The 15522-nt window shown below is 57.5% G+C and overlaps 1 protein-coding gene across 3 annotated transcripts in view; it reads right to left on the bottom strand.

Annotated features, from left to right (window-relative positions):
- ATG2A (autophagy related 2A) overlaps positions 1-13895 on the bottom strand; it is a 38443-nt gene extending 24548 nt beyond the window's left edge. The window contains exons 1-11 of one of the 3 annotated variants that reach the window (XM_037904561.2): positions 13595-13895; positions 7384-7546; positions 6197-6343; positions 5347-5449; positions 4639-4801; positions 4142-4288; positions 3750-3846; positions 2395-2559; positions 1670-1812; positions 1350-1434; positions 141-378 (exon numbers count right to left, since the gene is read on the bottom strand). In XM_037904561.2, the coding sequence (XP_037760489.1) occupies positions 141-378; positions 1350-1434; positions 1670-1812; positions 2395-2559; positions 3750-3846; positions 4142-4288; positions 4639-4801; positions 5347-5449; positions 6197-6343; positions 7384-7546; positions 13595-13765 (1622 nt within the window). In that variant the 5' untranslated portion in view covers positions 13766-13895. The remainder of the gene's footprint in view (positions 1-140; positions 379-1349; positions 1435-1669; positions 1813-2394; positions 2560-3749; positions 3847-4141; positions 4289-4638; positions 4802-5346; positions 5450-6196; positions 6344-7383; positions 7547-13594) is intronic. The other 2 variants (XM_037904559.2, XM_037904560.2) reach the window with 2 other exon arrangements.
- Positions 13896-15522: the final 1627 nt, after the last annotated feature.

Genomic DNA, 15522 nt, shown 5'->3' with positions numbered 1-15522 from the left:
CAATGCTCCAGTCCCTGGAGATCATACATCTAGAACATCCCCTGGTACCTGCCTCTGCACCACTGCCCAGACTGGGGTAGGGAGCAGCCAGCGTGTATCATGTGTGCCCCACGAGGGGCAGGGAGCTGAACCCAGCCTACCTGAGGTTACTGCAAGGACAGGCCTTCTCAAAGCACTTGCGCAGATGCCCAAAGTCCCGCCCACCAAAGGCGGAGTCTTTGAAGAAGGCCAACTCGGCAAAGAAACGCTGGGCCAGCTGGGGAGGGGCAGGCGGGCCGGGGCACTGATGCGGGACTGTCAGGGTGAGGCCTCCCACCGTAACTCTGAGCAGCGTCTCCGGCCGCAGGCTCTCCAAGGAGGGCAACTGTGGGGCCTTGCCTGAAACAGATCAGGCACCTCGGATCAGACAGTCCCAGCAATGAGAGCTCCCCACCCCCCAAGTTAGTCCCAACACTCCTAGGCTAGTCTGGCTAGCAACGGGACTACAACTGGCCGCCCTCCCGACTGCGGGGCTCACATCAGGTCTCCCACACCAGGTGAAGCTGATGCATTACAACCAACCCCCCACAGAGGACACTGGGAAACCTGCTAGGACACACTTCCCTCCAAGCAGGGCATGCCCCACAGCAGAAGGGGCTGCAGGTTGGGATTACCAGGCAATGGCAGAGCTGTGGTGGGGGGCAGGGAGGGACTGGTGGGAGCCCAGTGCTGGGAATAGAACCCAGGAGCCCTGGGCCCTAGAACTTTGCAGGGAGAAAGAGGGGTTAGGCTAAAGGAGGTGTGGTCTTCCAAAGGGGAAGGACCAGGGTGGAGGGGGAAACCAAGGCCCTTCTTGCTTCCCCGCAGGGATGAGGCACTAACCTAGCTGCCCCAGTCAAATTTGAGTTGGGAGTTATTGCCTTCTACCTCTCTCAAACTCACCTGGATGTGGCAGCCCCCATGCCCCAACCCAAAGGCAGCTGCATCTCAGCGCCAGGTGAGGGATCCCTGTATAAATAGCACCCGTGCTCCACCCCAGAGGTGTGTACACTTACCCCTAGATGGCTGAGTCAGATTTCAGCCATGAGTGAAGGAAGCCTTCTACAGTCAGCGAGCTTCGGGGATGGACTCTAAGCCTGCAGCCCCCCCAAGCAGGGAATAGAACCCAGAAGCGGTGACTCCCAGGCCCCCACCCGCTCTAATCCACTACAGCGCCTTACCATCCCAGACCTGGGATAGAACGCAGGAGTCCGGGCTACCAGCCCCTGCTGCTCTACCCCACCAAACCCCGCTGCCCTCCCAGCACTGAGCGGAACCCCACTCTCCTCACCAAAGCGCAGCACGAACCCAGCGGGATAAGCCCCACTCACCTGGCAGTTTGCTCAGGCCCTGGAGGCCTGGGAGGGTAGCAGCAAAGGGGGAGCGGCCATAGCGCCTGGGGCTGCTCAGAATCAGCTGTAGAGAGAAGTGGAGATTAGGGATGTGGAGCCAGACCAGGGTGACACACACGAGGTTTGGCGGCACCAAGGTGCTCCCAGGACCATGTGGCTTTGGGAGCAGAGTAGGCACAGACAGCTCCAGAGGGCTCTGCCTGGTTCTAGACACGGGGAAGGGGGGAGCTGAGGGGCGACAGTGTCAGATGCTGCCAACTATGCCCTCCCACTCAGCCCGCCCCCCAGTGAGTTCTCACCCCTGGTGCGAAGGAAGGCGGCTGCAGGGGGCAGGCGCTGTAGTCGCTGTGCACAGAGGAGTCGAGCTCGATGTCAGAGAGATCGCTGACTGAGCGCACAGAGGTCACACTACTTGTCATGGCAGCCATGGAGAAGAACATCTCTGGAAGGTAAAGGGGGAGAAGCAGGGTCACGGGAGGGAGGCGGAGCCCCAGCAGAGGGACAGGCAGCCTGTTGTACTGGGAGACCATGCAGCATGTGGGCAGGCACACCAGAAAGTGCTGCCCTCACATAAGGTTTCACACAGTAAGGGGGCTAAGGGGCACCAGCAGAGCTGGGGTGAAAGGGGAACAGGGCTGGGATAACACACAGGTGGTGGGTTGGGACTGAGGGGCACCAGAAGAGCTCACGGTGAGTCGCGGGCTGTGCAAGTACATGCTCTGGTTTTGTAGCGCACCCGTGCGTAATCTCCCTCGCCCTGCAGTGACAGGGCCACACAAAGGATAAGAGACCTGCTGTTGCTGCCAACTGAGGAAAATCCTCCCTGAGCTCAAGTGGGAGTGGCCAATGCTGCTTCTAGAGCCAAAGGGCCCAGGCTCCTCACCCTGGCTCCCCAGGCAGGGTGTGTGCGTGTGTGTGTATTTGTTTAACAGCTGAGCTTTGTCTGCAGCACACAGGCCATGATGATGTGCACAGTCTAGCACTGACACCCCTCCTCCCCCAGTGCACCTTGCCCAGACGTCACCTCTGTTCTCCAGGCCCACGAAGCTCTCCAACTCCTCCTCCAGCCGGCCCGGCCCCAAGCCCTGGCCCCCGTGCAGCTGTTGGCTCAGATCCTGCTCTATCAGCTTCAGGTCCTCAGAGTCCAGTGGGCGGCTCTTGCTTAGCTTCTCCTGTAGGCCATTGGCTTCTTGGGTTGGGGAGAGGAGGAGCCGTGGGGGTTAGGGAGGTGCAGAGAGGAGATTGCCCCTGGGGACCAGCTGGGGTACTGGTGGGGAAAGAGGGGCTTGGGCAGGGTCCCACCGGCACATGGGTTGCCAGGCAGAGACAGCTGAGCCCCACTAAGCGAGGAGCTCCCTTCCCCCGCCCCAAGGGCAGTACTGATCTCGGGAAGTTGGCACAAGTCAGTCCCCCGAGACGTTTGAAAAGTCGACAGCTTTGGTCTGTCTCTGGACTTGCCCTGCCCATTCCATGCATGTGGAGGAGTGTTGCCCATGCCCCTTGACTAGGTAAGGTGATGTGGGGTGGGGGGTGAGAGCTCCTGCAGCAGGGGCCGCTCCTGCTCCTCCCCTGCCCAGCACTTAATTCTGCCTCCCCAACGTCCAAATCAAACCTGTTTCCCCATCTGCTGTGGCCTCACTTCAGCTCCTCCGGAATTTCCCCCCCCCCCGCCTTTTTCCCAGGCTGGGCATTGCAAGGAGGGAGAGGAGCTATCCTGAGCTCTCGCTGCTCCCTCCTCCCCGCCAAGCTTTTCTCACTGGGGCGGCGGGAGAAAACAGCGAGCGCAGGCCCTCAGGATGGCTCTTCTCCACTCCACCTACTCTACTGAGGGAATGGTTCAGGTTGCTGACCAAGGGGGAGAGAACTCTCTCTTCAGCAGCTCTGATTGGTTGCTCTGCCCCAGGAGGTGGGCAAGTGGGTCAGGCAGCCAATCAGATGAAGCTTCTCCCAACCCCGCCCCCCGCAGGGGTCAAACTCAGGTAAAAGGGCTGAAGCTTCTGGGGCCTGCCCCAGGCAGGGCTGCAGCCCAGCCAGCACCTGTCACTGGCCGAGCATCCAGAGAGCTGGCAAGGGGCATGTGGGGCCAGGACAGACAGCTGAGCCCCGAAAGCAGGGGCACAGGGATACGAGGCATGGATAGCTGAGCCCAGATCACAGCAGCAGCTCCTCAGAGATTCCCACAATGGAAGGAGCATCAAGACAGCAACCAGGTGGTGATCCCCAGATTCCTCTCCCCAGACTCCTCCAGCTCTAACCCACTGGACCCCCTTCCGCTTCCAGAGCTGGGGACAAAACCCAGGAGCCTCTTTAGGTGTTACCAAGAGCTGTGTTTCGCCAGGGTGGAGGAAAGGGTGGAACGACCTCCCAGCAGTGGCTCACCTGAGACACTCAGTGCTGTCAGCAGGTCATGCAGGTAGAAAATTTGCTGGGGGGAAACCAAGAGGTGCAGGGATCCCAGCTTCCCATCCAGTTCCAGCTGGGGAGAGGAGACAAGCAGAACTCACTAGGCAGGTTCCTCCTTTTTCCCCCCGACGCCCCCCTCAACTTAGAACAGACCAATGGGCCGATGAAGTGCAGCCTGGCTCCCCGTCCCAGATCAAACCAAGGGGCCCATCCAGGCTGGCTCCCCTCCCAGCCACAGCATGTTCTTGAGGCAGGGAGTTCCACAGGTGAATACCAGTAGGTGGTGCACTGTGCCACATCTCTAGGAGACCCCCTTTCAGCTGGGGAAGTGAGAGGGATGGGATCCCCGCCCCGCCAATGTTTCTCACCTTGGGCCCGGGAAAGGCCTCGTTCTGCTTGAGTTTGATCCTCATCTCCATGTAGCCGGAACAGCTGCCAATCTGCAGGGGAGGGTCAGGACACTCGGGCACCGCTCCACTGGCTGAGGACAACGACTCGCTCATTTGGGGTTGGGGCTGGGAAGATGGAAAGGAGACGAGTTTGGTTGCTACAAATGGATGAGGCTGGTTTGGGACCAGCAGCCCCTCTCATCCCAAAAGGATTCAGTGGGCTCTCCCCGCATGGTAGCCAGGGAATACCGTGCTGCCAACGCACACAGCTGGGGAGAGAACCCAGGAGCTCTGACTTACAATCCTATGCCTTGTGTTCAGATCAGGATTCCTGGGTTCCTTCCCAAGCCCTGGAAGGGGAGTGGGGTCGAGTGGTTTGAGCAGGGTGCTGGGAGCCACGACTCCTACATATTAGACCCACTCCTCTCTCACAAGCAGGCCCATCTCTCCCCTCCCATGGCTGTGCCTAGAGGTACCTGGGGGCCAGGCACAGGCGAAGCTGCACTTTCGGGGAACTCCTCATAGTACAGCTGCACGCCACTCAGCTGCAGGATCTTGTGCACGAAGGCCGGGGGTTGGTGGATGTCGACTGGGAGCACCTGGCTGGGGTCCTTCACTGCCTCGTCGCAGTAATCCAGCCTGGGGGAGCAAGTCACAGGTGACAGGGTTAGACACAGCCCCATGGGTACCAGAGCTGGGCCAAAGGTGGCCTCAGACAGCCGGGTACTTAGCACTTAGAGCAGTGAGGGGGGCTGGGAGTCAGGCCTTCTAGTTCTATCCCCAGTTCTGCGGGGGGGCGGGGGGGGGGGGAGGAGTGTGGGACCTGGTGGTTAGAGCAGGGCCTGGGAGCCAGGACTGTGGGGGGGAGGAGAGTGCGGTCTAGCGTATTACTGCAGGGGGGCTGGGAGTCTGGACACCTGGGTTCAATCCCCAGCTCTGGGAGAGTAGAGGGGCCTGGTGGTGGACAGCACGGAAAGAGGGAAGAGCACCCCTCACTGAAGCCCTCACACATCTCCCTGTACCACCCCATTCCTGCTGGGATGTCTCCCATCCAGGTACCAGCCTGGCTTGACCCAGCTTAGCTCAAATTCTGACAGGATCCCCAGGGGGACAGTCTCCTTCTCCATGCTTCATTGGATACCCCCCTTCACACTCAGGAATGCAGGGAGCAGAACCCCCATTACCTTTTAATATGCACCTCCAGGGCCACCCCAGTCTGAGAGCTGCTAGGTATGTGCTCTACCCGAACAATGGTGTCCAGGAACGTCACTTTGATCCTCCGCAGCACTGGGCAGGGGATGCCAGAGAGAACCAGAGACGTTAAGGGACCATCTCACAGTGATTACCTCGGTTTCCATCTGTAGCTCTCAATATGCTTTAGAGGAGGGTAGTATTGTTATCCCCATTTTACAGATGGGGAAATGGAGGCACAGTGGCGGACCTGGGAATAAAATCCAAGTCTCCCAAATTCCTACTCCAGTGGTCTATCCACTAGCTCACACGATCTCCCACCCCAGAAATCCCTGCACTAAGCCTCTCTCCTCTCTCCCATATTGGTTCTTATGAAGTGCGGGTTATCTGGGCTTTCAGCCACACAACTGACACCTGCCACAATCTCTCTCCAACCACTCCCCTTGGGGAGGTTGGGGGTGCAGTGGAGTGGTATGTTTTGGGAGCATTTTGTTTATATTCCACCCCTATGTACATGCTACCCTGAGTTTATACCAGACAAGAGAAGTTGTTTACCACTGAGATTAGTGGTTAGACGGGAGCCAGGACTCCTGGGTTCTATTCCCTGCTTTTGGACAGAAGTGGGGTCTGTATGGGTTAGAGCAAGGGAGGCTTGGAAACAGAACCCAAGAGCCCAATCTCCAACTCTGGGAGTGGACTGGGTTCTAGCAGGTTACAGCAGGGGTAGAACTAGGAGTCAGGACTCCTCGGTTCCATTCCTGGGTCTCCACCTGGCCCTTGGTTCCCCAGCTGCAATCAGATTCCCCCTGCCCCCCATCCTACAAGATCCCAGGGGAGACTCACCTGTCTCAATGGTCTGAGCGAACATCTCAAGGCCCTCAAGAGGCTGTGGGGGCTCCTCAGGCTGGTCCTTCAGGCACTCCTGGGCCAGCTGCATGCTTGTGGTCATGCATGATGACCAGCTCTGAGATTCTGTTCCTGGGGCGGCTGCTGGAACGGAGGGGCACTTCATTACTGAGGGGCAACGAACCCTGAAGGCACTGCCAGTCCCATCCACCAAAGGCAGGGCAGGCACACACTCACCGCCCACTTCAGAGCGCAAAACAGAGGCACAGAACAGGAAAGGGACTTGGGCAGAGGCAGGACCCAAGCCCCAGGCCACCCTAGCCACTAGGCCTTGGTTTCCACACCTAATATTGGGAATAATCCTTCCTCTGTCTTGAGCAGGGACGGTCTCTCACTAGGTCTGTGCAGTACCCAGCACCAGTGGGCCTGGTCTCAGGCCTGGAGGGGTCTGAACAGCACCTGGCAGTGATGAGGGAGGGGCTCATACTCTCACCCTGGGCAGGGGGAGGGGAGAAATGTCTGTAGGAGCAATTTTAAGAGCCCCTATTAATTATTTATTTCTACTGGAGCATTTTCTGCTAGCATCCAAACGACCCTCCAGAAGCAGCCACCCGCTTCCGGAATCCCAGCTGGTGAGGTCAGTCCCCACCCTGGAGCCCTCACGTCAGGTGCAGCCCATTGCCGTGTGGTGCGCTAGCAGAGATCCCAATCGAGGCCTGGCTGGGATGGGGGCAGGATCCTCAAGACTTTGTTAAAACCACCTCTCCTGCAGGTAGCAGGGCAAAACACACATGTTGAGGGGAGGGAGGGAGGGAGGGAGAAACAGTAATTAGCTAATAGGGACCCCACTTCACATGATTGGCTGGCTGAGAGCTTTGACCATCACCAGGGCTTATGGGAAATGTGGAAGCAGGATGAGAGATGCCGAGCACCTCTTCATTGCAGGGAGGAAGAGCAGCAAATTAAGACACCAGCCATCAGTGCCGGCTACCAGCACTCCCTGGGCCAGGCCTGCCCCTGGGACCACACACCCTGAGAGCTCAGGCCTCCGCAGCTGGAGCTAAAGGAACAACACCACTAATGGGCTTGGGGAGCAGGGACTAGCCAGAGTGCAGGCTGTTGTGGCCATGTCCCTACGCTAGGGAGAGGCTGGGAGCAGCTCCAACCCTCGGCCCCACACTCACCACTGCGGTACTTGGGCCGGCACGTGATCTGCAGCCCTGTCACCTCCACGGTGCAGTTCTCCGTCACCAGTGCCGACCAGGGGATGGTAACCGCGATGCTGTTGATGAAGCCATCCACAATCTCCAGTGGGGCGCTCACTGACTCCAGGAGCTCATTCACCGACTGCAGGGAGAACAGAGAAACATTCAGACAGAGACCACTCACCTGGGACAGAGATGCAGCCACCTCTGGGGTGGGGCAAGGGGGGCTGTTTATACCAGGATACCTCGCCCAGCACTGGGACGCAGCTACCTCTGGGTTGGGGCGTGGAAGCCAGCAGATATTCCATGTACTGTCACACAGGGTTATTTGACCAAAGACAGCAGAGAAAGTGGACGTCAGTTTTCAGAGCCACTTTCAGCTGAGAGCTTCATGGAGCTCAAATCTATTTAACCTCCAGGCCCTAAACTGATTGTGTCAGGATTCAAACTGGTAGCATCTCTGAGCCAAGGGATTTCCAGCTTGTTGCTAAAGAACACTAAGCCATCCCCTTCCTGCCCCTTCAAACCTTCCCCAGTGAAGGACTGAGGGCTTAAGCATCGCACCAAGTATTAGGCAACTTTACTACCTACTATTCTCTAGAGAGGTAAACTGAGGCAGGGAGCCTGGGGTCACACAGCAAGCCAGGGCAGAGATAGGAATAAAACCCAGGAGTCCTGACTACCAGCAGCCACCCCTGCTTGAGCCACTAGACTCTCCTCCCAGAGCCAGGGATAGGGCCCAGGAGTCCTGGCTTGCAGTTTGCTACCTTTTCGGGAACAGGGAGCCGACTCAGCACTGCATTCCCCACTCTTCCAGGCAGAGGCAGCTCACAGCTTCCCAGTGTCTGGAACAGCCAGATTCCATTTCAGGGCCCATTGTTAACCTCAGTGGTGGGCGGTTAAGTGTGTGAATCCAACTGGCCTGTCCACATTCCAGCAGGGCTGGTTACAAATACCCTGGGCACTTCAGGCTGCACTTCCTGTCCTAGGCTAACATGCCCTGTAATGCCCCACTCCAGAACTGGCTGCATGTCACCAGCCAATTCTTGCATGCTGCACTCTTATCTGGGAATCCTCCCTCTGATGGCAGATGACATGGATTGTTGTTCTAAAATCTACTCTGGTGACAAGGGCTGGGGAGGTCAGGTGACTTGGTTGCAAAACCATTTCAGCAGAGGAAGTAGCAGGCTGTCCGGACAGGGTTTCCAGCTAGTTAATTGTAGGCCTCATAGAAATGCTAAGTATTAAGGCTATTGGATTATTCTAACAATAACACTTGGAATCCCAACTCAGATCGGAGGCCCTCCTCATCAGGCCAGAGGCTACACAGCCCTGCCCCCCACTAAGATCAGGGCCCCTATGGGGCCAGAGATTGCACAAAACAAGATCAGGGTCCCCCATCGTACCACGCACCGCACAGACCAAGATCAGGGTCCCCCAGCACTGCACAGACCCTCCAACCCAAATCAGAGGCCCCCCATTGGGCTGGAAGCCACACAGACCAAGACCAAGACCAGGGTCCCCCAATCGCACCAGTCCCCACGCTGACAGCGATGGCCAGTCCCTGACCTGATGTGCTTCCAGTCAAAACAGACAAAGGATGGGAGTCGCAACTGAGCCACAGAGAGACAAGACTTGCCACAAATCAGTGGCAGAGCTAGGAATAGAACCCAAATGTCCTGCCTCCCAGCCCAGTGCCCCAGACACTAGACCAGAGGTGAGCCACAGCCGGCCCACAGGACCGTCCTGCCCGGCCCCTGGGCTCCCGGCTGGGGAGGCTCGCCCCCGGCCCCTCCCTCGCTGTCCCCCCTTCCCCGCAGCCATGCCACCGTGCGGGCAGCACAGCTTGCACCTGCCCACCTCCCAGGCTTTCAAATAAGCCTGTCCTGCCATTCAGAGCAGCAAGGTAAGGGGCTGGGGGGAGGGGGAGGTGGGTTAAGCGGTAGTCGGTTCCGGGGGGTAGTCAGGGGGTGGAGGTTCGGCGGTCAGGAGACAGGGAGCAGGGGGGGTTGGATGGGGGTGGGGTCCGGGGGGGGCAGTTAGGGATGGGGGTCCCGGGAGGGGCGGTCAGGGGACAAGGAGTGGGAGGGGGGTTGGATGGATCGGGGGTCCCAGGGGGCCTGTCAAGGGTTGTGGGTGTGGATAAGGGTCGGGGCAGTCAGGGGACAGGGAGTGGGGGGGTTGGATGGGGGTGTGGATAGGGGTTGGAGTAGTCACGGGTCAGGGAGCAGGGGGGTTGGAGGGGTCGGGGGTTCTGAGGGGTGCAGTCAGGGGGCAGGAAGTGGAAGGGGGAGGATAACGGCCGGGGGCCAGGCTGTTTCGGGGGCACAGCCTTCCCTACCCGGCCCTCCATACCGTTTCACAACCCCGATGTGGCCCTCGGGCCAAAAAGTTTGCCCATTCCTGCACTAGACCATACTGCCACCATGTGTCACACACACAGCTCAATAAGAGCAGAACGAGGCAACCAGTCCAGAGGCAGCCAGCCTGGAACAGCTTCCTGGAAAGCCAAGAATAGGGAGGGTGATTGAGACATGGCGGGGAGGAGAGGGGGAACAGTGGGACACAGTAGTGGTGGTGGGGACATACAGAAGGCTAGTCCCAACACGCCAGGGGAACATCAGTCTAACAGGTGTACAGTGACTGTGGCTGCTAATTATAACCCGCTCATGAAGGGCAGCAGCTCTGTTCCCCAGCAGGTAGGACAACAACCGCCTCGGTGCAAGGGGCGGGACTCACTGGCACCAGGATTATGGGCTGGCCGGCCCAAAATGTCAACATCCCACACCGCCACCCCCTGGCCTGTCAAGGAAACTAAGGCAGGGCTGGGCCAGTGCAGAGAACAAGAGAACCCTGAGGGGATCTAGTGGGTTAGAGCAGGGGGGCTGGGAGTCAGGTCTAGCAGTTGGGGCTGGGAGCCAGGACTCCTGGGTTCAATCCCAGCTTTCCCGCTAACTCAATGTGTGCCCTTGGGAGGTACAGCCCCTGTGCCTCAGTTTCCTAATCAGAGACAATGCCTCCCCTCTCCACGCCTCCTCCTCCTCCCACAGGGAAGCTCTGTGCCTGTTTTGAAGCCAGGCATGACAGTCAGGAAACCCTGAGTCACAGAGCAGATTAATGAGCAGCTCCCAGGCTGGCATGAGCCCAGGGCATTCATCAGCCCTGGGGTCTGATCGCTCACCTACCCACACTCCCTCCTACCCCCCTTGGCATTTTCTGTATCCATGGCACACCATCAATACATACATGCAGAGCAGCCTCACCTGCGGCGCTAGGCTAACCCCAGCAACCAGCTAGGCACTACCAAGAGTAACTGGCATTACCAAGCCACCGGCAATATCGCGCCACCACCTGAGGGCCTCCCAGCACCAGCGAGCACAAGCAGGGTAATCAAGGCACAGAGAGGGGAAGGGCAAAGGTCACAGAGGGTACCACTTCAGAGCCAGGAGTTCTGGCTCCCAGCCCTCCCCTGTTGTAAACTATTAGACCCCCCCCCACCCCTTCTAAAGCTGGAGAGAGAACCCAGAAGTCCTGGCTCTTTGCCCCGCTCTGACCCTCTAGACCCCACTCCCCCATTTTGATACTGACATCAGAAATATCTCCCCCTCAATTGCTACAGACAGCAGTGGGGTTCAGTTCCTCACTCTACCACAGAGCCCTCGTGCAAGCTTGGGCCGTCACTGCCATTGCTCTGTGCCTCCGTTTACCCATCTGTAAAATGTCCCACCTCCATCTCAATTAAGAGCACCTGATACAATAATGGGGGGCTCAAGATGACCAATGACCCCACAGGCAGCAGCCAGGAAAGCTCCTAGTAGCCCAGGGGAGAGGCAGAGGTACACACATACAGAGGAAACAGACACCCAAGAGCCATCTACTGCCAGAGTCCAATTCCCAAAGTTTAGATCAGAACCAGATCTCAGCCAGCAGGGATGTGTCACAAAAAGCATCACCCCGTAGTGCCAGGGACACTTGAGGCGAGTGGGGGGCCCAGGAGGCAGCACTTGCCCCTCCCAGTCAGTGCTAAACCCAATGTCATAGTCCCAGGGTGGTGTTAGGGGGCTCCTGTGCTTCAGCAAGTGGGGTGGGGACTCAGCAGTGGGTGCTTTCCCCTCTGCAAGAGTTCAAAGGTGAGTCACAGCACTGGTGTCCTTCCCGCATGCCTGCAAGCAGCTAAACCAGGGGTTATCAAACTGGGGGTTGGGACGCCTCAGGGGGCTGTAAGGTTATTACCTGGAGGGTCACAAGCTGTCAGCCTCCACCCCAAACCCCGCTTTGCCTCCAGCATTTATAACAGTGTTAAATATATAAACAAATGTTTTTAATTTATTATGGGGGGGGGGTCGCACTCAGAGGCTTGCTACATGAAAGGGGTCACCAGTACAAAAGTTTGAGAACCACTGAGCTAAACTCATCCCTCAGCCCCCTAGGCTCTTCTCTCCCCCCATCCCCCGCTATTCTGTTGATGTCTCTCAATTCCAACCCACAGCCTCACTGAGTGGCTCCACTTTGATTCTTCCTCCCAACCCCCTCCACCCCCTTTGCCCCCCTCCCTCCCGAAGAGCAACACACCCAGGCCCCATGCAGCTTCCTTGTCCCCTCATTCCCTTCACAGTGGGGCACTGGAAGCCGGGCCCTGACACTCACCACAACACAATGCTGGGCTATTATTTGGGACCTGGTGACACGACCCAGGGACACACTCCCCTTCCCCAAGACTCTACACCTGGGGTGACAGCAAGGTTATTAACCCAGCAGCTACAGCGGCCCCTCCCTCAACCCAAGGTGGCAGAAGGCAAGGAAGGGCAGCCCAGCTCCAAGGGAGGTGGAGAAACTGGAGGCACAGTACTCCTGCTAATATAAGCCAGGGGAAGAAATGTAGGGGTGGGCTAGGTGAGTGAATGGCTCAGATACAAGCACACACCCCACATGGGGTAACACTACAGAGTTGGGCTCCCCAGGAGTGGGGGTGAAACTTCTAGCATTAGCTCCATACCAGCCTAGTCAGGGGTAGGAGACAGAGCACTGGACTAGGAGAGGGTGTCTGTCTGTCCAGCCCTATCCTGGTTGTCTCATATCAGCCAGGAGACTGGCCAGATAGGCTCAATGGTACTTCACCTCCAGCAAATGAAATCCACAAGGAATAGGTCATGGAAATATACTGACATCAGCACTCCAGGGACCTGTCCTAGCACATGGGGTGAGAGTTTAAGGATTAATCAGGTATTTCCGCACCCCAACTCCTTCATGAGGCCACTTCCCAAGTGGTTTACCCTCCTCCCTCCCTCCCACCCAAACACACAGTGCAGTTACTGCTCTATATGCTGGGTATTTTATAGACATGACCCTGAGCATGGAGTACTGCCAGGGCAGGTGGGAGGCAGTGAAACACACAAGGGGTAGCATCCCATCCTGAAGCTAGCTCTTCCTGGTGGGATCAGTCACTGTCACTAATTGCACCCACCCTCTCTTCCCATTCGCCACTCTGCTCTCTGGCCCTGCATACACCTGGTTCCTACCCCATCCCCTTCTCACCCACAGAGCCACGCTGCCCTGTGTTTGAGCATTGGCCTGCTAAACCCAGGGTTATGAGTTCAATCCTTGCGGGGCCCATTTAGAAATCTGGGGCAAAAATTGGGGATTGGTCCTGCTTTGAGCAGGGGGTTGGACTAGATGATCTCCTGAGGTCCCTTCCAACCCTGATATTCTATGATTCTGTATATCCAGGCAGATGCCTCTCAAGGTCCTTGCTCCTCCTCCCTGAGCCCCATCCCAGGCCTGCAACCCTACACATCAGGGAATAGGGCTCCCATCTGGGCTCCTAACATCACCTGGTTCTCCCCTCTTCCCCTCCAGCTCCCAGCTATAGATCTAAGCCCATGCCACCTCCAGCGCCTCAGCATAGATTCCAGCCCCACCCCAGCCAACCTTGCCCCCCCACCCCTCCGGCATCCTGTTTCCCCTTTGGCTCACCCTGTCCTTCTCCAAGGCCCCACAGCGTCCTGGACCCCAGCTACGGACCCACAGCCAGAGAACTGCCCAGACCCTGACCCACACACCGAGGTCGATGTTCCCCAGCCCCTTGCTACCAATCCCCGCCACACCCATCCAGCCCCCTGGGCGCCCCTAGTCCCAGCCGTGGCGAGGTGGCTGACCCGCGGCGCCCCCGACCCGCGCCCCGGGCCCTCACCCAGATGTCGAGGTGAATGTCCCGCAGCGCCCCGGCGCCCTGGTACAGGTCCAGGCTGAGCTGCTCCAGGCTCAGCCGCTCCTCCAGGTAGTGGCCCAGGTAGTGCTGCAGCAGGTAGCGGCAGGCCCGCTTCTTGATGGAGCTGGACCAGGGGAAGAACCAGCGGGACATGGCTGGGTGAGGGACGGGGGCCTGGGGGCGGCTCTTCCCGGCCCGGGGTGCGCCCTCCCCGCCGCAACTTCACTCTGCCCCCCCGCCCGCGCCTCCGCGGCCGGCTTGTTTTCCCCCAGCACTGGCCCGCTGGCAGGGCAGGCCCCGCGCTGGTTGGCTGGGAGAATGTGGACCGCCCCCTCTCGCTCTGTTCTGATTGGCTCCTCGGGGAAGCGCCACAAACCGTCCCAGGCTGGTATGAAATAGAGTCCAGAGACCGGGACTGCGTGTGCGCACGTGTTTGCCGCTGTAAAGGGGCTCGGACCGTGCATACGTCTCACTGACCAGAGCAACAAATGGACGCTCCGGGCGCTAAATAGGTCCCGAAGCCTCCTTACTACGCATGGGCGCAGTGGGCTGAGCTAGAAAGCGGCACGCCTAGTGCCAGATAGGTGCCACACACCGTCCCCGCCGCGCATGCGGGGAGTGGCTAATACCAGGAAGTGGAGTGAAATCGTTCCTTAAGGCCCCATTTTACAGACAGGGAACGAAGGCAGAGGCTAAGTGATTTGCCCAAGGTCACATGCAAATAAATAGCAGAGACTAGACTTGGGCATGGGTCTTTTGAGTCCCAAACATGCAGCCTAGCCACTGGCTCATCAGCCAAGAGCCCCAGATAATACCATGTCTGGAAGGGGACATGGTGAGGGATGGGAAAGGTTGAATTAAACATTGGCCGGGACTTGACAGGATGCAATCAGGTTGTGCTGTCCTCTCAGTGGTGTGATGCCATCATTCTGTGTGGTGATGTCACTGTGCTCCTTTGTGGTGTCATTTCACCTCCGTGTGATGCCATAATAAAATGGGGCCCAGCCAGGGCCATGCCTGTAGCACATAGCAGTTCAGTCTCCCGAGGACTGAAATGCTTTAGCTGTGATGTTAACTAAAATATTTGAGCTTAATATAGGGGTAGCTGGGTGAAATTCTCTGGCCTGTGACATAGAGGAAGTCAGACTAGATGATCTAATGGTCCCTTCTAGCCTTAAACTGTGAAACTATTAAACCAACCAGAGACTCCAGCTGGAAGGAGCAAAAGCAGCCAAAACAAGGACCTTTGGACAGCCAGAGAACTGCCCACAGTTTTGGTTGGACTTTCTCTACCATGTGCTGATTGGCTGTTTGCTCTAACCCTCTACCTCCCTCACACTCTCTTCATCCTGCTTCACTCTACACCTGTCTCTCTTACCCTCTGCTCCCCTGCCCTGTCCCCCTCATCATCCTTTTCTACATCTTTCTTCCCATTTAGCCTCTCCGCTCCGAAATAAACTCTCCCCACTCCCAAAAATCATTAAACTAACATGCTATTTGCTGCCATCATATAGATTGCTCTGCCTGTGTAGGATACCCTTTCCCCCAAGCAATGTCTGTCTGATCTATTGCGATTGTAAGATCATAGAGGCAGAGTCTCCCTGCTACGCTGTGTTTGTGCAGGGCTTAGCACAATGGGGTACCATTCTTGGCTGGTCCTTAGGCACTACCATACTAAACTTGATGAACAACCACTATAATAGTGCTGCATTGTAACATCACTGTGTTACATTGTGATATCATAGCACTGCATTTTGATGTCATAGTGCAGCATTGTGATGTCATTGCATTGCCCTTGTGATGTTCTAGCACTATATTATGTCACTGTATAAGACTGTGATACCTTCATGCTAGCTGTATTGTGATGTTAGTGTGCTCCCTCATGATGTTACAGTGCTGTTCTGTGATGT

The sequence above is a fragment of the Chelonia mydas genome, chromosome 7, assembly GCF_015237465.2.
Source record: "Chelonia mydas isolate rCheMyd1 chromosome 7, rCheMyd1.pri.v2, whole genome shotgun sequence".
NCBI classification, from domain to species: Eukaryota; Metazoa; Chordata; order Testudines; family Cheloniidae; genus Chelonia; species Chelonia mydas.
This window is presented reverse-complemented; position numbering and strand designations above follow the sequence as displayed.